General features: G+C 43.1%; 2 protein-coding genes across 3 annotated transcripts; one reads left to right on the top strand and one right to left on the bottom strand.

Annotated features, from left to right (window-relative positions):
* Positions 1-3,180: 3,180 nt before the first annotated feature.
* Positions 3,181-13,036, bottom strand: angptl1b (angiopoietin-like 1b). Of its 2 annotated transcripts, none has more exons than XM_034614035.1 (5): positions 12,770-13,036; positions 8,515-9,352; positions 6,444-6,640; positions 5,089-5,359; positions 3,181-4,157 (listed from the first exon to the last, which is right to left on the bottom strand). In XM_034614035.1, the coding sequence occupies exons 2-5, from the start codon at positions 9,317-9,319 to the stop codon at positions 3,970-3,972; spliced, it is 1,461 nt and encodes a 486-aa protein (XP_034469926.1). In that variant the 5' UTR covers positions 9,320-9,352; positions 12,770-13,036; the 3' UTR covers positions 3,181-3,969. The 2 variants fall into 2 exon arrangements, with proteins under 2 accessions (XP_034469926.1, XP_034469927.1); XM_034614036.1 differs by having other exon boundaries at positions 6,444-6,637; positions 8,518-9,352; positions 12,770-13,035.
* Positions 13,037-14,872: 1,836 nt separating this feature from the next.
* LOC117778468 (protein zyg-11 homolog) lies at positions 14,873-24,170 on the top strand. Its single transcript, XM_034614034.1, has 14 exons — positions 14,873-15,041; positions 15,898-16,063; positions 16,864-17,663; positions 17,875-18,015; positions 19,025-19,201; positions 19,470-19,534; positions 19,814-19,913; positions 20,155-20,205; positions 21,168-21,329; positions 21,440-21,487; positions 21,886-22,086; positions 22,172-22,224; positions 23,054-23,151; positions 23,413-24,170. Exons 1-14 carry the CDS (start codon positions 15,039-15,041, stop codon positions 23,583-23,585), a joined length of 2,238 nt encoding a protein of 745 aa, XP_034469925.1. The 5' UTR covers positions 14,873-15,038; the 3' UTR covers positions 23,586-24,170.

The raw sequence follows: 24,170 nt of genomic DNA on the forward strand, positions 1-24,170 counted from the left end.
GTGGCCTGTTATAACTTGATTCCTGGACCCAACTGGTATAATGTGGGCTGAAGTTAAACCAACTCTCTCATCACTGTCATCAGAAGTTGTTGAAAGGTCGGAAAAAAAGAAAACGTATTTTATTCCTGAATTTACAGTAGAGCTGAACAGAACAGGACAGGATGGACACATTATCCAGAATCTATGAATCCACAAAAGAGTGTGGATTTAAATGCACAGTGTGTAGCATAGTGGTAAAGTTGCATATGGGAACTAGCTGAATACATCTCACCACACCCGCTATTTTCAAGCATGTAGAAGAAACAATGGTAGAAATGCAAAAAAACATCTTTAGAGCTATTGTGTGGTTTGTCTGTTCTGAACCACTGTACAAACCATGCAAAAGGACCCACTCCCCACTTGGATATAAACAGGTTGTTATAAGGTAACGAGAATGTTATAGTTTCAGGTGATTACAAACTGTAATTATAATATAATTATGCATTTTATATTTAATTTCTGCCGAGATCCCCTTAAATCCTACACACTGGCCCTTTAAAGAACAGATGTGCTCAGCTGGCTGGTTGACAAATAAATATCTTTAAAGAGAATGTGTGCCCTTGACCTTTTCATCTATACACCCAGATTAAATGGCTAGTGTGGGTTCATTTTCTACCCTCGTAGGTTCACCTACATTTGCAAATTTATTTAATTTACTCAAGAAAAATAAAATCCAATATCTTCCCTCAAGTACATTTTGATAAATGCTTTCCTGCCAAGAGTGAGGTGAGATCGATACTGATTTAATGTCTACACGCTAAATATGAAGACTGCATGGAAGGGGACACAGCTCTCTCTGTCAAAAATCCACCAAACATGACCTCTGAAGCTCACTATAGTCTGATTCTGTTTGAAACTGAAAGAGCCAGACTTGCTGGCTCTGTGTCCAGTCTTTATGTTAATGAAAACTAACCACCTGCAGCCTCAGCCTCTCCCCCACTCATCCTTTTAAGGGTTGTGGGGGAGCTGGAGCCAATTACAGCTGACATTGGTCAAGAGGCCGGGGTCCACCCTGATCAGGTCACCAGTGTATCACAAGGCTTTACATACAGAGAGAGAGAACCATCCTCACTCAACCCACAGGGTATCCAATTGTCCAATGTCTCTGAACTGTGGGAGGAAGCCGGAGAAAACCCAGAGAAAACCCCTGCAGACAGGGAGAGAACATGCACACTCCACACAGAAAGACCAGGAACCTATACTCGCTGTGAGGCGTCTTTCTGCTATGCCAATGCACCTTCATTTGCACCTTACAGAGGGTGTTGGATCAACCTGGCCGAGGGCAGTTGTGGCACAGGATGTAGAGCGGGTCGTTTCACTGAGCAGAAGGCTGGAGGTTCGATCCCTGCCTCCCTGCATGCACCCTTATGAGTTATATACGACAGGAAAAGGGCTACACATAGATGTACTGTGTGAATGGGTGAATGGAAAAACAGAACTGTAAAGTGCTGAGTGGTCATCACGCTACAGACCTGCTCCACCACTACAACCTTTGAATCTCTGAAAGCTCGACACTCAGGAAACAGAGGTTTTGAAGCAGTGACAGATTCAAGGTGTAAAAACATTCACTTCACTTCAATGAATAATAAATACAGTGGAAAATTACGTAGTGGAAAAGAGTCACATTCAGGTTGTGAGCTAGATTTCAACTGACTACCAGTCATCATGTTTTTGCACATTCAAAATGACAACACTGCAAGTGCAATTTAAAAATAAATTGGGGGTTGGGTTGTAGATGCATTTATCCAAAACACTTCACAGTCGACACTGCACTTCAGAGGAAACCCACCAAGTTTGAAGTTGATCACGTGAGTAGTCGAGACAATCTAAGGACAGACAGAAAAGACGGAAATCTGGATTTATTAGTGGGACGACTCGTCCCCGCCCAGTCAACCACAGAAATGTGCAGACACTTGAAAAGAGATGTCTTTGCATCGCGTTCTTCCGTCTCCCCCGGTGACTGTTTCATATCGAAAGAAAACACACAGAAACAGGAATTTTGTTTTTAAGAGATCTGTTATTTCTGAAAAACTCGAATGCTGCAGAGTTTAAGAAGGGGAACTTGTACAGCACCTCCCTCTGTCAGGAAGAATTAGAGGTTCTGTTTGGAACAACAAGATATCAGTCTGACTCACACCCACAAGATAAGACTGAAATGTGCACGTAATCTCAACAAAGCCTAAACACTAACAATGGCATGTATCAATTACAGCTCTGTGGTTGCGAGAGTCCCCTGAAGTTACACTAAATGGTGAGTCTTAGTTGTGTAATGTTGTTCTACCAAGGACTATGACTCATTGGTTTTATTGCGGTTTTATTTCAACATTGTAATGTCATTTTATTGGATGATGCTTTTTTCTTTTACATGTCCATAAACATGGTTCCATGTCCAGCTGAGTCCAGCAAAAGTGTGTAAAAGACCTGGGTGTGAGGGCCGTTGTGGTCAATGAGGAAAAACCAGCAGAATATGAGGGTCTATTTTCAGCTCAAAGGCTGTTTCGTCTTTTCATGTGTGTGTGAACGCAACCCTGTTGTTCAGAGCAGACCCACCAGTTCAAACACCACCCCCCAGCTCCCCCTCTCCTCTGGATGGAGAGGTTTCCCCCAAAGGACACCGGTTTCCTTCCATACACTGGCGATCGCAGAGCACAGGAGCCCGTGGACTTTGTCAATGAAAGATATTCTTTATGAAAACAGAATGTACATTTCTCTGTATTCAAAAGGAAGAGGGGGGGTGGGGGAGTAACTTGGAAATTTGGACCAATTCCATCCCAGTTCATCTCCCTCCCTCCCTCCGCTCCCCTTCTCTCTCTCCGTCCTGTCTGGCTTTAGGCAATGTGTTTCTCGTTGTCTGTCCCAATGCCTATAACTCAGCACGCTTGGTCTGCATATTTTTCATGCTCCAAAACCACTCAAAACCAAATATAATTCCTTCTCGTTTCTCTCGCTCTCTTTCTTTCAGCGTTGCTTGTTTTTCCCAGAGTCATACTGAAATTGAATCAATGGCCCTAATGAGAAAAACATTAAGAGCAATTTTCGAGCACTCTCTGAGAATAATTGTCACATATACCGAGGAGGAAATTAGCTCTATTTTCTGCAGGAACATTCTCTGCTCCCTCAGGATACCTGTCCCCTTTTTCACTGTTTTGATAAGTTTATTGCACACATAAATTATAGTTTCAGGTCATGTGGACTTGGGCAAAGTACTTTAACATTATACATTATAAAGGATATATTACGTGTAAGGAGTAAAAATAAAATAAAACATGGATTTAAACCTCTTTCCGTTCTCCAACTTCTGAAGATGTTGGTCTTTTTAAATCTGGAATTGGATAGAGAGTCTAAATAAATCTAAATAGGTATTAACACAATGTATTTTCCAGGTCCCGGCAAGAACAGCAAAAGTTCATTGAGGGAGAGTTTCCCCCTGACGTTTATCTTGGCGAGGTAGGAAGAGATGCATGTAGATCCTGTGACGCTAAAGCTTATGAATGAAATCGACACCGATGAAGTTGTGTGAGGATGTGGCGCCTCCTCTCCGCGGGGCGACCCGGTAATGAGGAAAACACTGTGGTTTCTTAATCATAAGGCAGCTTGGATTATAAAACTTCAAAATGTAGACCTTTATTATCTATTTCCCCCAACTATCATATGTATTTGGTGGGAAAAGAAGTTGTATGGCTTATTATAAATAATTATGTCCCATAAATTCCTTTATGTGTGCTTCTATTTTATGTTATACAGAGAGGACAATGTTCAAGCAGAGTCTGTTTCTATGACAGGGGGCTTTTCAAGTCACTACCGATGGTCAAACTCCAATGATGCAGTTCTTTTTTTATCTTGGATCAACCAGTTACCGATGACACACAGTCAGAAGTGTGCCTTGGCCTCCACAGCTGCCCGTGGACCGGCCCGGCTTACACAGTCTCCTCAGTCTATGGGCCTGATCATCAAGCGGACAGTTTTCATGGAGTAGAAGCCTCCCCCATAGTCGGCCCAGAAGATCCCGTCCTGGAACTTGCTGCGGTAGACGCCTCCATTGTACCAAACCCCGTTAAGGTTGGCTTGGCCGCAGGCGTTGTACCACCAGCCTCCTTTATGGAAATGGGCACAGTTACCTGTGGTGGGAGGAAAAGGAAGAGGGATGATTCGATCGGTGAGGAAGAGTGTTTTTCACAGAGGGAGGGATTCAAAAAACACATTCGATGTCGTCTGCCGAATATAATAATGAAAACTTTTTATGCAATTCAATGCTTTTACTAAATGGTGAGTCACTGCCTCTGCCACTTCAAACTACCTGACCCACCACTGCATCCACGTTTTTGATATCATTTTTTTTTATATCACCAGGCAAATTTTGCAACCATTCAGAGTGCTGGGATGTAACACAGTAGAAATACGCATTTCTTACGTCTTTCTTATTTATTCATTTTTGGGTACTTTTCACATTTACTCCACTACATATATCAACAAATATCTGTACTTTCTACTCCACTACATTTTTACAATGCAGTGTGTTACATGTTCACATTGGTTTTTATATTTTTAAAGGTAATCAATAATGGGAGGGGAATTGGTTTCATGATCCAATCAGAGCGGGCAGGTAACATTAGACAGAAGAGGCCGAGACTCTTTCATTAGGAAATAGGCTACACTCAGCAAGTACTTTTACTTTCAATACTTATATTCATATATAGTATATTTAAAAGACAGTACTTTTACTCAAGCAGAAAAGTTGTGGTTGTTGTACTTATACTTTTACCTAAGTGAATTCTTGTATGTGCATTTGTTTTTACTTAAGTAAAATTCACCACTGCTACCTGTGACCCGCCAGATATATAAAACCGTATTTATTTGATTTTGACCAGTAAAGAAAAAACTACTTCCTTGATTGTCACTACTCCTATGTAGGATGTGAACATGTAAAATCATTCAATCTCATTTCACAGATATAAAACCATATAACTCAAAGGTCACAATACCAAAAGACAGAATCAAACACACCTCACATATGCTACAATAGCACTAAGGGACCTGGTGTTCATCTACCTGCGAAAGCATCCTTGTCTCGATCCAGCGTAGTGAACTGTTTGCCGTTGTGGCTGCTGAGCGAGTCCCCGGCGTTGCCCTGGTAGGTGCCCAGCCGCAGGCGGTAGTCCTCACTCTGCGGCTCCAGGTGGAAGCTGCTGTACTGAGCGTATACCTTTTTGCCCATCCAGTCCTCCAGCTCCACCAGCAGCTTGTAGTCCCCCTGCCTCCCTAGTTTGTAGATGCCTTCCAGACCGAGCCAGTACTCCCCGTCTATGTTGCCAAAGCCGCTCTGAGTCAAAGGAAGATTAAAAGGAAGGTTACAGAGAAATTACAGAAAATAATGCACCTTGTTTGTTATGCGGCAGCCCCGGGGGTGTTTAGAAACAGGAGAATTGTTTAGGAACTTTGGAAGACGCCGTGGAATTGTTAACAGAACAAATGGGAATTTTCTTTTTGATAACATTTCGCTCTGGGATCTGTAGTTAAGAAAAACTTCAAAAGATTAAAAAAAACTGACTAAGCAAAACAATGCAACCCTGTCTTTGACATTCCTAAGAAGGACATGCTGTAAAAGTTTGTGCTGGAAAATAAGCATCAATCTTCAAAACGCTGGTTCATCACTCAAACTCCACTGATCTCTCAGATCAAAAATTGGAACGGGTGCTTGTGTTGAATAACCTCGAGCCATCTACATCTGGCCATGTGCCTTCAGAACACTTCACTTGGTAGAGGAGACTGAGGTTTGTGATTGTGGATTAGTCGAGTGAGCCAGGAGATGATGAATGATGTAGGGTTTCAGTCTGGGGCCTCCTCTCCGATGCAGTGTGTGTGTGTGTGTGTGTGTGTACATGTGGTGGCTTTGTGGGAGAGCGTAGAGGCAAATCACTGTTGAAGAGACCATTTAGCTTCCAGTTACACATGCACAAGCCTGGCCGGGCTGAATGGAACACTGGATTTCTGCGGCTGCCAGCAGCGATATCCTCCATCTCATTCTCACAGAGTTTTGATGAGACGGCTCCATACGGTGTGGCGCAGTAAGCCAAGCAGCCATCCATCCAGGAAGGCACCATAGTAGCAGCGGTTTTGGAAAGAAACGCCTGAAGATTGAGCTGTGGAACATACCTTCCTCAGCGGGCCGTCTAATGTTTCATAATGGGGATCTCAAACCAAACGAGCAGACTAACAGTGGTGCTGACGTTATATTTTGCAGTAAGTGAAAACACAAGGATGCTGGCCTCGGACATAGCCCCAAACACTCCAGATCATTGGCACAACTGTTGTCTCTGAATGAGCCAAGTATTCCGAATATTGGCCCGAGAGAGGAGAGAGAAAAAGGAGACAGATCATGTCAGGAGACGTGACATTATAATCACCTTGTAGCTCTCCCAGTTCCTGAAGAAGTTAACAGATCCGTCCCTCCTGGTCTGGATCACGGTCCAGCCCCCGTTGTCTATGTCCTGTTCGCACCAGACCTGCAGCGGCCGCTCTGCTTCGTCTGGTCTGATCAGGTACATGCCGCTGGTGCTGTGGCCGGCTTCCTGCGCATCCAGACAGTCTCTGAATGGGCCTGAAAGCAAGACACAACAATAACACTTATTTTACAGCAAAATTAGTTTTTAAAAGTGGGTAAACCTGCTTAAAAGGCAATTAACTCCTTCTCCGATAAAACCCCATGTCTACTACATGTAATTCAGGAGTGAAAGTCAATTGTATCCATTCCCATTGTAGACAAATATCAGATGGGTGCGTGTTGTTGACGATGTCACATGTTGAAGCCGTAGCAATAGAAGAAGAACCACTTCCTCCTCCATCAACTCCATTATAAAGTTTATTTGTCGATTTATTTAATATAATTATCTTTAGCTGTTGATCACAGTTATTTTTGTTCTCAGGATATGATGTAGCTGACTTGAAGTAATGATCAAGAAACAGGTGACCCAACCCCTGTTAAAGAAATTAACCAAAATGCGCACAACAAACAACAAAAGGGACCTTTGTCAAATTAAATACTGAAGAACTGTTGCAGCAGTTCTTCAAACTGTCCGGCGGACATTATGAAAAACATCCTAAAGTGACTGTGTGAGAGTTTAAGCTCCTGAACCAAGCAATGACACTCACCAAGTTCTTCTCTCTTCATCACTATTGGGTATTCCCAGGTATTGCATCTTTTTTTTCTTATTGTAAAGTAAAAGCAGCAGTAAAAGTAGTGCCAGATTATCATCGCTAATGTTTCCATCTTTTTTTTTCTCAGGCTCGATATTTTTATCCTAATAATTTATTTGCTGAACTGGGCTCGTTAAAATGAGTTGTCAGGTGCAATCTACGCTATTTCCTTCCATTTATCCGTTTCACCACTGATGCGCAAAGGTTACGTCTGTTTTGATGTTCTTAAAATGGTAAAACATGTGTCTGACAGACTCTGATCTCAACTCAAGCTTGAACACAAATTTTGTGGCTATATTTTGGCCTTGTGGGCCAGTTTTGAAATATTTTTGTACCAAAAGACTGAAACAAACACATCAGTGCCATTCGTTACATGATGAAGAAAACACTGTGTGTGACAGAGGTTTAAATACGAAGGAAAGATCAGTAAACGGGAACAAAACCGCACAGACAATCTAATAGAAAACACATTTATCTGGGTTCACAAAGATACCCTTGTTTACTATATCCTCCCGGAACAGCAGAGGAAAATGGGGCTAATTAAATTTTTTATAAGAAACTTACAACTTGCCATCATTCTAGGTTGAAAAGCGGTCACCCCTGTTTTTGAGTGTGGCCCTTTTCAAGGTAATTCTCATCAGAAGAATTTTAATTATAAGCACATGTAGCACTGACTTTACTTAAAGGGGAAAATAACCCTCTACCAGAGACCCTGCTATTAATATAATAATGTTAAGGAGTTCATTCACGACATGAAACTTAACAGGAGCTTATATCAGTCAGCCTGGGTTTTGTCTACATCTCACATGCAATGGAACAGTCTCATATGGATAATTTTCATAAACAGCTGCACTGAATTCCTACACACTTTATTATTCTTGGGCAAGGCCAATCTAAATGTGTCAGGAATTTCTGTTGATGAGGACAAAATCGCACCCGTTGGGTCTTTCTTTGCTTTGCTTTTAGTCCCCTGCCTAAATTCAGACGTTACAACGTTTTTTATTTCCACTCTGGTTTGTGTTCTTTCTGTTGAGCGGGGAGCAGAGTTCCAGCTGAATTAGCAAATCTTTAACCTTTCAGAATGAGGCCACTGGCCCACCTGCGGCTGTACTCAAACTCAGAGATTATTATTTTGTTATGGTTGGCCTGCGAAGTCAGAGCTGGTCCAAATTTTACGCTGACTGTTTTGGATTTTCGTGAGTGGATCAAGGTTTAAATGAATGAAAAATAAGAAAGCAGTAGATGGATGGACAGATGGATGGATGGATCCATTCTCCCACTTACCTTCTGCACTGAAGTTCCTCTCGGGAGGATTCTGGACTTCCAGGGTACCAGTTGTGGGTGATGGCCCAGAGCGGGAGCCCCTTTCCCGCACAAACCCTTGAGTGTTGTCCCTCTGGATCTCATTGGTGAAACGTGGCACATTGACAGGAATGTTTTCAGGCACCACCTGCACTAGTGGAGGTCCCATGGGTGGGTGCTCATGCCTGCGGCTGTACACTTGCATACACTGCTCCTCCAGCGCTCCAATCAGTACTGACTGGTTGTTCACCACTGCCGACAGGGCTGAGTATTTGGTCTCCAGTTCCCTGTACCTGGAGGCCAGACGTAATGACTCAGAGGTGGCATTGAGGATGCGTGTCTCCAGCTGCGCAAGCTCCAGTGAGTTGTCCCTCTTCCTGATGATCTCATGCAGCAGCTGCATGTAGAGTTGGGTCACCCTCGAGTTCATGTTCCTGCTCTCTTTCCTCAATAGCTTCATCTCATTCACCAAGTTGCCGTCCACATCGACCACCAGCTTCAAAGTCTCCATCTCCCGACGCTGCTTGGACAGGAGGTCGCGCACTGAAGCCACGTCCAAGCGCGTCACTCTGTCCTTGTCAGTGGAATAACCCCGAGCAGCACAGATGGGGCCTGTGATCTTCTGCTCGGGGACCAGGAAGGTGTAAGCGCATTTCTTGGCTTCTCCGTTGGCCTCTGGTGCCCTCCGTACCCGAGAGAGAATGGGGTTCTTGGTGAGGGCATGGCTGTTGCTCCAGAGGGCCAAACCAAGCAGCGCAAATAGACTCCATGTTCCAGGTCCCATGGTTCTTCCTCCCTTAATCACCAAACTACAGATCTATAAACAGGAAAGAAAAAAGACCATTTTACTTTCAGGGCAAAAATGGTGCTATTCTATTTTGTAGGCTGCTAATTGTCGATAAATTCCATCAAAAAGCTATTAAAGTGTACTCGTCCATCTCTCAATACTTACCAGCTCCCCTACACTTTCCCTAGGATTTAACTTCAAGTCCATTGGTGATACGTTAGAGTGAATGTTTCAAAAACTATTTGATGGTTGCACAGATATGCGTGGTCTCCAGAGGATGATTACCAATGACTTTAAATGTGTCCAGTACTTTTGGACAAAAAACCTGAAAAACTGATAAAATTCTTCACTTTATTTGGTGTGTTATGTTAGCATTGGCATAGTTGGGGACTATTTTCCACTGTGGACCAATACACAGTTTGTGGGATAGGAGTAGCCTATTAACAGCATTAGAAAGCAATTGTCTTAAACAAAACTATAATATATACGGATGTTCCTCATGATGTCGCCCAGTGCAAAACTTATTGGCTCACTACTCAAAGTTTTTGGACACCAGCTAAGACCTATGACACAGGGGCTCTATGACATCTATGACTCTGCTTTATAATGCTTCGGCTTCACTAATAGTAAGCTACTTTTCAGTTGATTGGTTTTAGTATTTTCTTTGGATTTGTAGACATGAGAGAAATCACCAGATTTATTTTGTAATTTGGTCTGAGTGTTATATTTTAATTTTGGCTACCACTCATCTTGTACCTTCTGTTCAATTTCCTCCCAGGCACGCCATAAAAAGATGTTGTTATGCAGATGTATTCCTTTCTTGCCTTACCCAATTTTTTCCAACCATAGTGCCGGCAAAGCTAAAATAGACCAAGAGCATCTGTTGACATAAAAGCCTGTGGTCTTGTTTCAAAGCACAGGACTTGCTTGATTCTTTAGTAGTTAGTGAGCTTTTAAATGTAAAGTGAAAAGACACTCCTGCTCCAGGCAGGATGTGCCATCTGGTTCGCTTGTGGTGGAGTAAGAGCAGTGTCACCCCCCCCCCCACCCACCACAAATCTGTTATCGTAACTCGTATTTTCAATACATTCCTTCATGTGTTGTCTTTCATCAAGGCCCTCACCACAAGTGTATCAGGTGTCTGGGTGTGTGCAGCTGCAGAGACCTGTTTCTCCACATCCTCCATTAACCTCCCCTATATCCTTTCAGTTTACCTGCACTGGTTCGGGAAAAAAACACCAACCTTGGAGTCTGGACATTTTTTAATTGAACATGAATATACGCTACAGAAATTGAATCTGTGCAGCCATGGATGACTCTGAACATATTATTTAAAAAGGTACCACATCCCCTGTCAGTCTTTAATCGATTCTGAAATTGTAGAAGCATCAGTAGTGAGCACCATGATAGAAAACAGCCGGTAATTATCACTGGGCCAGTCTGACTCTTTGTGAATTCTGCCTTCTCTGCCTGACGGGCACATACAGAAAATTTGAATTTGATGCGGAACAAAACAAATTTTATGTTTGAGCGGTGGCAGAGGGAGCAGGAATCCCTGATCTATGAGTAATGTTTTCTGGAGTCTATTTTTGGATGGAAAAGCTTGTGTGTTGATCTTATTGGTTTTGACAGCACAACGAATGGAGCAGGAGTGGGTGATGACCCAAAAATGCACGTTAAGTAAGAGGTCCCACCTTCCATATGCAGTAGCGAGGCTCTGCTCTGGGAGCCAGGGCTACCGGCGAGCCAACTGCAGGCTGATTTTGGCGACTGTGCCAAAATCAGAAGCCTGTCAGAAGGCAGTCTGATGAGTATGGCCAAGGAGGTTAAGTAACCTGCGCCTAACACTTCTCACGGAAAGACACTATGACCCACTTCGTATCTGAGCTCATCAAAAACAAATCCAGTGAGGATTTTAACAGATGGCAAAGAGACAGGACTAAATGAGTCCAAGACAGAGGCAGCAGGGGCTTCAACTTTTTTCTGTGGTCGACTCTTGATGTTTACTTGCACTGAAGAGTTCTAACCACAGTTAATGGGACTGATCCCAGAGCATTACCTAAGCTCAAACTGCTGCTGCAGCAGAATAGTACCCTTTTATCATCGTCGTAGGAAAAAACAAGCGTGTCTCAAGAGTAAAATATAATACGAAGTTATGTGTTTTCATTAAGCACAATGGCCTCTTTACAGAAAGCACAGACAGTACCGAAGCCAACATTGATTTTGAATAACTATGTTGTTGCAGCAATGTTTTTGAAACTGCCCTGAAGCCTGTATTTTAGTTTTAACGTATGGAACAAGGTGCAGTTTGTTTCGTCACAGATTATTAAGCATCTGAGGGCAGAGGAAAAGTGCACTTTGAGGAAAACGGCCCATGTGTCAGCACTCAGAGACACCTTGGCACTGTCACTCAGCTATTATTACCCAGAGAGAACTTTTCCCTGTTTTTTCCGTAATCACGGGTCATCCCCCTTTCAATAGCTTGGTCTCAGCAATTGGCCCGTCTTCACGTCTCCAACCCCACAATATGAATCTCACAAGCCCTCGACCTGACAGGAGTGACAGTGTTTACAGAGAGGGCTCCTCAGCCAGGCCTGTGAATCTCATCTGCAGCTGCCACCACCAGGTTTCTCTCCGTCGTTCACACCCCGCTGGTCTTCATCAAGGCGGCCGCACCAGCCCTTTTTTTGTTGACTTATTGGAAAGGTATTTTCTCCTCTACTCTCCCTCACTCCGAGCCAGATCTGGCCATATGCAGCCACCTCATCTATATTAATGCTGTCCTCGCAGGTCAAACTTTGCGGTGTCTGCTTTTCCCAGCCCAGAGTGGGACGGGGGGGACGGAGCCAATTGGCCCATTGACTCTAATTGCTGCCACTGAGCTCCGTCTTACTGGTACACTCCTCAATTAAAAGTTATTTTTTTATATATTCAAGCCCAGAAAAAGCTTACACCACATTTGCACCCATAACTTTCTCTCCAACATTACAACTTTGTTGTGGCATTTGCTTTCGTCCAACAGATTTTTAGGAGTTAACCAGTTAGCCCACAAGTTATTCCAATGGTGCGACTGATTAGATCCATCTGCTGACAAGATGCAGTAGCTCCACACATGGTGAATTTGATCAGGATATGGGTTTTTACAATACATATGAATATCTTAAAGTGGTCAAATGTTAAACTCAAATTTATTAAAATGTTATAAAAATCATTCCCTTGTTATTTTATGAAGCATCCTGGATGTGAAGCAGATCCAACTTTAATCTAACAACAGTGTTCAAGATTACATTGACCTTTGCTTGTAAATTCAATTTTTCTTATTTGCAGTTAAGACAAGAAATATCTAGCAATTTTAATACTTTAACAGAGAGGATAGAGAATATATACAAAGGCCACATGAGTTTGATGAATAACCTGATCACAATGGAGCAAAAATAATAACCTTACCTGTGTCAGTGAGTGAGTTTAGTCAGTGGTCCGGGATGTGCAGGTAAGACCCAGCCTAGGCGTCTCAGTTGTGGTTCCTATGTAGGTTCATGCTCTCCATTCTCCTCCTCTCACTCCCAGTCTCCCCCTATGTGCTGCTCGCATTGAGAAGGAAGGTCTGCGCTCAGCTATGGCACAGGCAAACACCGTCCACCGAGGGAGAGAACAGTGGAGGGTGGTCCGTACCCAGAAAGAGGGAGGCTGATGTTGTAATTTTCTCTGGCTCGGCCCTGCCTTCCTCCTCTGATGTCACATTTAAAAGTTTCAGCATAGCAGAAAAAAGCTAGGTGATGACTGAGAGTCACTGAACACACCGAAAATCAGGTTAACTGTCTCCCACACACACAATTTGTCTGTCGGGCTTGTAGAAGGTAATGACACACACTTACATGCACACACACACACACATGTTGTCTTTGTTTCTGTCACACAAAGAGACACATTCATTCCTCAGCCTCACTTATATTTACATTTCTCAGAGTCTATACTTCCTCCTGCTCACAAAGCGTCTCTCAATTAGCTCCATATAATGACTGAGCGGTTCTGGCAACTTCAGTAGTTTCAACATGATGGCATTAGGCCTGTTTTTTGGATGTGAGTGTTTCTCTCTCTCCGTATATGGGGTGAGTGTGTCTCATGTGGCAGAGTCCAGGAACTATTGGCAGCTGTGTTTATTTTGGTTATGAGGACAATAAGCAGAGGGCTCTGTGGAGAAAAGAAAAATCAACGGCCCTCAGCTAAATGTTTTGACTAGAAGAGGAAGCACAGGCTTTGATGCGTGGGGGATTCTCTGCATGGGGAGACATATTTCAGCACGTGGGAGGACTGTTGTGCTTATGAGAAATTGAGACAGGACATAATAATCTAGAGGAACACGTATGTGTGAGTGTCTGTGACCCATACATGTATGAGGACACATGTTTGCCTTCGCGTAGTTGGGATTGTATGTCTCCCATAGGTGGTCGGTTTTAGGAAATTGAGGTCTTGCAGTTTAAATAAATATAAACGTGTGTAAATATTATGGAAAGAAGCTATAAACCCTGAGCTAAAGCGCTTCGCTAATTTTGTGCTAATTCAAGCCATGTCTGGACGTGTATTTTTCCGTATCTGCTCTACATTTAGAAACTCTTGTGAAGCCTTGTAATGGGCCACTTCCATGCTTCATTTGTGCCGATTGTGCCCTATGTCAAACCAGAGGAGCATGTTTGCTTAATGCAATAGGAATTTGAATGGAAGAGCTACCCCATTCTTATTTTTGCAGCTGGAAAAATAAGTGTAACCAACGCTGATAATGTTCTTTTAAAATTTAAGAAGTAAGAAATTGTCTCTTATAAATGGTCCAAACCCCAAGCCCACTCTGTGAGCCCCTCCTTGTGGCTAAAAGAGTTCACTACCCCCTCCACCTTTACAGGTGCAACGGTACAGGTAAATTTATACTGAGACTACATGATAGATAGATAGATAGATAGATAGATAGATAGATAGATGGATAGATGGATAGATAGATAGATAGATAGATGGATAGATGGATAGATAGCTTTTAAAAATGTATTCACCTTTGATTTGCCTCTTAACTAAAAGAAAGCTCATTGATGTGCTTACAATGTATCAACAATGATGAAGAACGATGTGAAGAAAATAAATCAGTGTAACTGAATGATATGATATGATACGACATCATATTAATAAATTATCGAAATAGAACCATAAAACTAACAATAAAGATAAATAGTGATAAAACACATATCATAATTTAAAAAGGGTCTTTTATCATACTAGTCACATGGGTGCAATTCAATTCTAAAAGGATCAAAAGTTAAATTATTACCAAGAAAAAGAATAAATAAATGGACTATCCCAATATAATGAACAAGTGAATAAGTTTAATTAAGGGTCAAAGAAAAATTAATTATCCAGTGATGAGCTCTCATTGTTTGGTCAGGGTTAATGTGTACAAATAAAAGATGATTAGTTCGTTGAGCTATCGTACCTTCAGACGAGCCTGCGGTGACGTCACGTGGACTGACCAATAGGAGGCGGTCATAATGTGACAGTTGACGCTCGACGGGCAGCAGCAGCGACTCTAATCAAAACACGAGAATCAATTATAACTTCGACTTCATTTAAAGGGGAATAAATGACTTTGATCAATGGCATCTTTTGATTCAAACGCTGCGTGAGGACGTGGTTCCGCGTTTCTTCAGCCCAGTCGACTGTTTTCTTTTTAAGCATGGTGAGTTTGACTCTTCCCTTTTGAAATATAATGTAGTTGAGTTTTGTTCCCCTCGTGCCCTTTGTGTCAGTAAGCAAAGTTGAACCCGCACACCGCGCTGAAGGACCAACTGCCTTTGTCCACCTCGTCCTGCACAGAGCCGCAGGATTAGGTGATTTAAACGGGCTTTACTCGTGTGCGGGGCTTCGTCTGTTGTGGATAAAATTAGAAACCTGCAGCGGGAGATCCTGTGTCACTGTGGATCTGCTGAGGCCTGAGCAGAAAGCCGTGCTTTGCGAATGTGTTGAGAACAAACAAAGAGCAAAAAAACCTCCCCTGCACAACACCCCGTAGAAAGAAGAACCATTTAAACGTTTAAAGGGTATTTTAACACAAAATATATAATTGAATTTTTTTTTTTGGTAATTTGAGGAAATCAACATGTTAAAGGGATAGTTCACCAATAAATGAAAATCCACTCATCATCTACTCACCACTGTGCCGATGGAGGGGTGGGTGAAGTGTTTTGGAGTTTCAAGGGTAAACAGCGTTGCAGCCAAATCCAATACAATTAAAATAACTAGGGACCACTTCTTCAAACGTATAAAAGGAAAAAAAGATAAAACGCCTCCATACTGCTCCTGTGGTGTCATCCAAGTGTCCATAAGCCCCGACATTCAAATGTTCAAATCAGATTTAGGCTAAAACCTGGTGTAAATGACCTTGTTTCGAGTTGAATTTGAATGTCAGAGCTTACGGACACCACAGGAGCAGTATGGAGGCGTTTTATCTTTTAGGTTCACTACACTTTTGCTGCTCTACAATATGTGATTATCCAGTGGAATGACTCTTCTTATTACCTGCTGTTGTGTTCCAGGATGCTGAGGGCCCCCAGGCCTTGTGCGACCTCTGCCTGGTTCAGGTGTGTTGCAGCCTGGACTCACTGTGCAGCAGGCGAGCAGACGGCTCCATGTGCCTCACCTGGGCCCCGCTCTTTCCACAAGAGATGGCCGATCAGCTGCTGCGTAAGATGGCAACCACAGGTGGGTGAGGTGGACAGAAAGGGCCCCAGGAACATTGGGATCCACAAAGGAGGGAAACTGCAGCTTCTATAGGAAGGTGGTTCCGCTATATGTTCTGATAAGATGAGATAAGCGAAGATAAAATGCGATTAGATAATTTACTGCAGCAGATAGGCTGAATGAGACAAGAGAACCTCTGAAAGTATAAAAATGGAACAAAATAAAGAATTTAAGTAGATAAAAAATACAGATAATATGTACAGAATATACACCTGGCCCTACTGTAAAATGTAGATACACAGGATGGTTGCATCAGGATGTATACTGTATATGTGTGAGATATTAAAAAAGATATAGTCAAAGTCAACTTTATTCTCAATTCAGGACATAGACAGGATTGAAATGCTGTTTTTCTCTTAACCAGGTGTAAACATAAGTATACAACAAATGAGTACACAACAAAAACACATGTGACATATGAGTACACAATGCAGTCAAAAAGGAATAGGGTAGATAGGATATGAACTGCTGTGTATGATTGTAGCGCAAACCGCAATAGTGCCAAATAGATTGACCAGTGGCTAATATGAAGATAATCTACATAAATAAGATTTAATTAAATTAATTCTTCAGCCACAACTTTCTTCCATAAAATGTAAGAATAGCAACATCCTTTATTCTGTCATCATATCATGTATTGGTTCACAGTGTACTGTATGCCAGGCTGACTTGATGGGAAAATTCTACTCCACAAACAAGAATTTGGGTAAACTGATGCTACTTTTTCCTACAACACCGCTCTGTTTGCTTCTCCCAACAAGGGATACTGAATGACACAACTGTTGGGATTTTCCGAAACTGTAAAGAGCTCCGCCTGCGCAGAGCCGCCGTCCGCTGCTGCCCCGTTTCCACCGAGGCGTTCCACCTGGCCCTCTGCCCTCACCGCCTCCAGGAACTAGATGCCTCCTGGGTCTCTGGGGGCATCACTGGGGCTGACATTATCTCAGGCCTCGCTGCCAACCTGGAGTGCAGGTCCAGCCTGCAGAGGTTGTCCCTCAACGGGCTGCATCTGGACTGGGGGTCTCTGCCGGAGGATGGAAGGGTCCGAGTTGGCTTCAGCTCTCTGCAGGGCCTGAGGACGCTAAACCTGGCCAACACAGACCTGTGTGATGCTGCCCTGGAGGATATCTGCACTCTCCCTCAGTTGGAGACGCTGGATATCTCGTGCACTGCTGTCTCAAAGCTCACGGCGCTCCTTCAGTGCAAGAACACCCTCAGGTCTGTAATCGCCCACCGGCTGTGGCAGCTGGACATGTCACCTGCCAGGCTGCTCTCTGTCCTCAGCCAGCTCCACGCTCTCAGGCATCTGGACTTCTCAGATGACCCCTTTGCAATGGGTGACAATGATGGGAGAGATGGGGAGGAGCTGGTGCAACAGCTCCTGGAGGGGAGTCCCCAGGTTCTCCCTTCCCTCATTTCTCTCGATATCTCTGGGCGAAAGAGAGTCACGGAAGCAGCAGTCCGAGCATTTGTGGAGGCCAGAGGTGGGCTGGTCTTCTTGGGCCTGCTAGCCACCGGGGTTAGCTCCTGTGACGTCCTTTCTTCACAGGCAAACCTAAAAGTAAGGATGTAGTGTGAGCACTGGGCACAGAGTTGATGTCATACTGTTGCCTGTGACATGCCAGGATACTCTGAATGTCATAAATAGATGCAGAAGCTTGACTTGTGCATACGTTTCCCATTTGACTCGAGGCTCCTTCTTATGCATTTGCTGAATATGCACAGTGTTTTCCATGTCTGTGACGCTGCTGATGTGCTGTGTGTGTTTTAAGGTAACCGGAGAGGCTAATGAGAACCAGGTTTGTGAGGCCCTGAGAAGGTACAGAGACAGGGAGTGTTTCATACGAGAGGCCCTCGTCCATCTCTACAATCTAACCACAGACATCGACAAACCACGGCCGGATATGCTGAAGGTATCGTGGTCTAGTTAATTCCTTGACTGTAGAACATTTCGACCAGAGGTTAAACAATCTAGCTATTTTGCTTATCAATTAACAATTAAGTCATTTTTTTCAAGCAAAAATGCGAAACATTCTTTGGGTTCAGCTTCTTTAAAAAGGAGGATTTGCAGTTTTCTTTGTCATACATGACAGCAAATTCAATTCCTTTGGTTTACAAGCAAACTGAATGCATCATTAGTTACAGCTCTAATCTCTCCCATGTATTCACATACACTGTCATCATCATCAAATGGAAATTAAAGAGTATTATGATTGTGTCTAATCTGGTGGTTTTGACCATCATTTCTGTTAGAATAAAAAAATATCTGGAGAAACAAAACCAACAAAAAACAGGGCCGGAAATGTCATCTAATGATCGGACAGATTGTATAAAAGTCAAATAAATCAGATTATCTGAAGAGAGCACATAGCGTTGACTCATGTCAGTCTGTAAACAATGCAACTTCTCCATTTGTTATTCTTCTGAGAACTGGTTAATCTGGTTGTTTGGTTAATTTGAGGTGTTGTTAGAATATGTCTCATCCCCTAGGATGTTTTTTTAATGACGTCACATTCACTGATTGTGAGTACAGTGTTTTCATACTGGTATGCATGTCGTCCAAAACTAGAAAACAGATTTTAGTCAAAATGTTCTTTACTGTAGATTCAGTTCTATTTGTGAGGAGCATTCAGAAACAGCTCAGTTTGAACATGCAGCACGGCCAAAGTTAAATCGTCCTGTGAGCTAACATCACCATGACTGTACTTGGATGTGATCAGAGGTAATGAGGCTGTTTGTGAAGGAGTCTTGCAGAAAGAGAACAGTCTAAATCCACAGCTTGGTGAGCGGTTGCCGAGGTTGGAACGTCACACACTAACACCAAGCTGGGAATCGTTTCGAGACAGTTTCCAGTGTGACAGTTACAGGCACAAACATTTACTGATTCTAAAACCGTCATGACAGGCCGCCTGTTTCCCACAGCTGGTGCTGAGCGCCATGCGGAGCCACCCCACCTCTCTGCACGTCCACCTGGTGGCCACAGCATGCGCGTTCAACCTGACCACTCAGGACCTGGCCAAGGCCATGCCCGTCAGCCTGCTCACCTCCGCCATCACCCAGCTGCTCAACGCCATGAAGACCTTCCCCAGTCACCATCAGGTCGGGGGCTTCACATCCATCATGACATCATGTAGTTACACATGAGCAGGAAAAATTGTGACAGAGGAGGTTGCTACCAGTTTGCTTTTCATAAAACTGATTTAGATTTATTTTCTGATTTAAATGTTGCCTTTCGTTACAGCTCCCATTCTGCCACTTTCACACAGTATTCATAGCCACTCTGTAAAACCTTATGCACACATTATCTCGTATATTTCCTTACACCCATGTGTTTCTTCAATATTCATGAATTATTTCATCTCTCCAGGTGCAGAAAAACTGTCTGCTGGCTCTCTGCAGTGACTACATCCTGCAGGATGTCCCTTTTGACAAGTTCGTTTACTTTCACTCACTATATGTGCGACGTATGAGCCCGCGGTCACGCGGTAGCCAAGATAATCACTGCACTAAAGGCATGACACTTGTTTTTCCAGCCGATTTTGATCCAGCTAAAATATGTTTTGTCTTGAAGTCAAACTGCCAAAAGAAAAAGTGCTTCCAGATGTAAAAGTGCTGACCTGAAGTCAGATTTTCTTGAAGCGTGCATGTAGATTGTTGGTATATTTTTCTAATACTGCGTTCCTTATACCCCATGCTGCCATCATGGTTCAGGTATTTGGCAGCCACACTGGTTATTAACTGGCTGAGCAGCCACGAGGATCCGACCCTGCAGAGGATGGCTGTGGCTGTCATCTCCGTCCTGGTGGCCAAGGTCAAGACTCTGCTCACTTACCGTGTGTTAGTCTGCTGCAGGGAAATAGTGTGGCACCTGTCATTCCCATGTGTTGAGCTCTCTCGTGCCTCTGTGACACCACTTTCAACAGCCAACTTTATACTTTCATTTACTCCCGTTTAATTGGGGTCAATTTCCCCTGTAAGACAAAAGTACTGCTTGACATTTCAAAAAGTGGTTGAAGCTCAGCGACGCTCTCGCCTGTTTGCTTTCTTTGCAGTTGTCCACAGAGCAGACTGCACAGCTCAGCAAGGACGTCTTCATTATGAAGGTACCTTTCCATTTTCAGGGTATTTGGTTTCATACTTACACAACGTTCCCATCTTAGCACTAGATATTCATGAGTGTATTTCTAGATCCCCCTCTGACTCTCTCTCTCTCTCATGCTCTGTCATTGGAGGTCATTGAATTTGGAGGTCATGTTGACTTTATGTTCTTGTGAACTTCATACATCAGAGACACCGATCTCAAAGTTCAAAGTCACTGTGACCTAATAATCCTTTCAAATCTGTCACAAATGTTGAACAAACTTTAGCTGTGTCTCAATTCAGGGGCTGCATCCTTCAGTGGCTGCATTTGAGGACCGATTGCATCACTGTGTCGCAACTAGTCTGTCCCATTTCGAAGGCTGTGTACCCCTGAGAAACAAAGTGTCAAACCGTTTTTCAAAGCGGAAATTGCACCAGCAAGTGATGACATGCTTGAGTGTCACGCTTCAACTTAACCCGAACAACTAACGGTAAACATGTTTAAAAAAATCAAGGGGCATTGAAACTTTCTCATCGTGTCCAAGTTCAGCTGTGTTGCTAGGCAACAGTAATACGGGTGGGAGGAGCCAGTGACGCTGATCATGGAAAGCCTCTGTACATTAGACCGTCTGATTTCAGTTAGGCCTTCTGGAAAATTGCAGTCGTCCAAAGGAGTAATTAGATTCGTTTGGTCAAAGGTCAAAGGTCAGATGTTACAGTGACCTCATATGTGTCTGGAATAATAAATATGTAGATTGAAACTGCACTGGTTGGAGGAGGCATACTTCCACAGGGTGGTAATTCTCATTTTCATTTATTGTATGTCTGGGGCCACATATTCAAATGCAAGTCCTTTTATTCAACTAATGCAAGTGTTATTCAATGCGGCCCACCTCCTTACCAGAGGATGTTTCTTGTTTATCCACACATCTCTATAATCCCCTCATGCCTCATGTGTTCTCTTCTGCTCGACTCCGTCCCACAGCAGCTGCTGGCTATCGTGCAGCAGAAGGCCATGGTGGGAGTGGTGGACTCCACTCTGAAGTTTGCCCTGAGTGCTCTGTGGAACTTGACGGACGAGATGCCCACTGCGGCCCACAACTTCATCGAGTGCCAGGGCCTGGAGCTGTACGAGGAGGTTCTGGAGGTAAGAGTGCCCTGAAAAAATGCACTGATGTGTGCATAATGAAAATGCGCCTTCATGGCTCATCAGAGACAAACATTTTTATTTGTGTGCTGTGCCATTTTCTTTTACAGTCCTACTACGCTGAACCTTCTATTCAGCAGAAAGTTCTTGGCCTCCTGGTGGGTTCTCTGTGTGTGTGAATGTTCCGTTAATAGTTGTGAAAGTGTTCTTTGGATTTTTTATTACATGCTCTGCGTGCCACAAAACTGCATGTTCTTGATTTTATTGCTTATTTGGATTAACTGGTGTGTTTTGAGGCCAAAATAAAGTTATTTTTATTTTCTGTTTGCAATCATTCATAGATTCAGAATTTAATATTGTTACAACACACAGCATCCACAGTAAATCCTAAAGTCCTGTTAAATAGTTTTTATACTACCCCCCAAATAGTTTATACTACCCCCAAATAGTTTAAATTTAAAAGTTAATTTGCAGGTTGGATTAATGATCTGTAGACAATCTAACATAAAACAGTTGTCGTTGCTGTCATTGCTGTTATCGTTTGTCTCTCTTTCAGAACAACGTAGCAGAGGTGGAGGAGCTGCAGTCCCAGCTGCTGGAGGAGGATCTGCTGGAACACATCCTCACCATCCTGCAGGACCCCCAGTTGGAGGTCGGGGTCCGTTACTTTGCCGGAGGGATTCTTGCGCAGCTCACCTCCAGACTGGAGGCCTGGACCCTGGACCCTGAGCTCCGCGCCAACATACTGAAGCAGCTGGTGTGTGTTTTTGTTTTGCTGTTTTTTTTTCATTTAACGGACAATAAAATTCACCTCTTTTCACTGTTGTCACTCTTCACCGCAGCACGCTTCCATAATGACATGGACTCAGCTGGAGAGAGAAATGGTCTCGTACAGGTGAGAGAAAAGCAAACTGCACAGAACAGAAGGAAAGCTTTTCAGGAGCAGTCACTTTAAATGCATTTGCTCTTCAACCTCAAATGTATGTTGCATAATGCGCACTTTCTCGTCAATTACACATCCTACACTCTTACATAACATCAGTCGTTGCTGATTTAATATATATTTATTAATATATATATATTTAATAATGTGATATATGCATTGCATGAAACACTGACTACTTTTAACATGATTTTTATTATTTGTGTAAATGATCCATTATCTATACCGATTAACCTTCGAGGATCATGGGGGGGATCTGTTGGAGCCAATCCCAGCTGACATTGGGCGAGAGGCTGGTTACAACCTGCACAGGTCACCAGTCCATCACAGGGCCAACATACAGAGACAACCATTTACTCTCACATTCCTATAGACTCTCACACTAACCTCATCTCAATCTGCATGTCTTTGGACTGTGGAAGGAAGCTGGAGAACCTGGAGTAAAACATGCAAACACATAAGACCTTGGTTGAATCAGGATTGAAACAGGAACCTTCTTGCTGTGAGGGGACAGTGCTAACCACCGCACCACCGTGCTGCCCTTGTATGCCCTGAGGTCCCACATAAGGATTTTTCAGACTGAACACTAGTGCTACAGGAAGCTCAGACAATCACAAGAAACCTACTGAAAATGTATTCCTGCCGGTGACAAATCATTTTGCACCGAAGCCCAAATGGGAAATCGACCATCTGGTACTTCAAGCACAAAATAAATGATCAAAACAATGTGAAGAGTTACTGTTTTCCGTTTTTTAATCTCAGCAAACGGTCCTGCTTTCAGGTCGTTCCATCCATTCTGCCCTCTGCTCCAGACATGTCAGCCCCCGGGAGTGCAGCTGTGGGCAGTCTGGGCCATACATCTGGTCTGCAGTCAAAACAGTAAGACACACAAACACTACTGTGGAGACCCCAGGTGAAGTTTGAATATGGACAACACAAAGGGGGATATCTGTGTATAACCCACACAGATACAAAACAGTGCATATTATCGTTCTTTCTTTATTTACCTTCCGTAGAATATACCACCTTATTTAATGAAACATTGATTCAAATGGAGCTATCTGGTTTAATAACAGTCAGATGGTTTTGGGGTGGGGTCTTATCCGTCTCTTATCTTCTTCTACCTCCACCGTCATCTAGCGTCACACTACAGAAGCATGTTGGAGAAGGAAGGCGTGACGGTACTTCTGAAGGCTTTGGCTGCGAATCCTGACACACACGGAGACATTAAAGGAATATCAGAGAGCATCTTACGGATGGTAGAGCAACAGCAGAGTCACTCAGGGGCCTTCAGCAGCCAGAAGGGGCCTTGAAGCTCTTGACAACAGTGTAAAAGAAAAATATTTGTTTTGATTTTAGGTGTTTGAGCTGTTCTACACGTAAGATTGCAAATATAGCAATTGTAGAGGAATATTTAATTGAATAGACAATAGAATGTATATATTTGTTATAGATATAGAAAGGATACTGAAACAAAACCTTACAGAGAGATGCAAATTATTTTCACTGTTTTGAGTTAAATTTGTTGCTGGATGTAAAAATGCCTGAGTTTAGTTAATTGTTCCAAATAAACTGAATTCTGACACCAAAGCTTGTGCTGTAGATACTAAACCTGTCACTAGAGGGTGCTTTAGTATCATAGCCTCAGGGCTATTTTGCTCTTAAGAAAAAAGTCATTACATTTTTAATTCAAGATCATACATGATCATTTATAAAATACTGAAACAGCATTATTCTGTTGCTTTGTCTGTACCAAGGGCCTCATTATAATAGTCATTTTTGGGAATATATTATTATCTCCTATCCCTCTCTTCCTCACTCTTTCTCTCTCTCTCTCTCCCCCCCTGGTGAAATGATGATGAATTAACTATAGTTTATGTAACACAGCTGGAAGACAG

The sequence above is a fragment of the Hippoglossus hippoglossus genome, chromosome 17 (genome assembly GCF_009819705.1).
Source record: "Hippoglossus hippoglossus isolate fHipHip1 chromosome 17, fHipHip1.pri, whole genome shotgun sequence".
Classification (NCBI taxonomy): domain Eukaryota; kingdom Metazoa; phylum Chordata; class Actinopteri; order Pleuronectiformes; family Pleuronectidae; genus Hippoglossus; species Hippoglossus hippoglossus.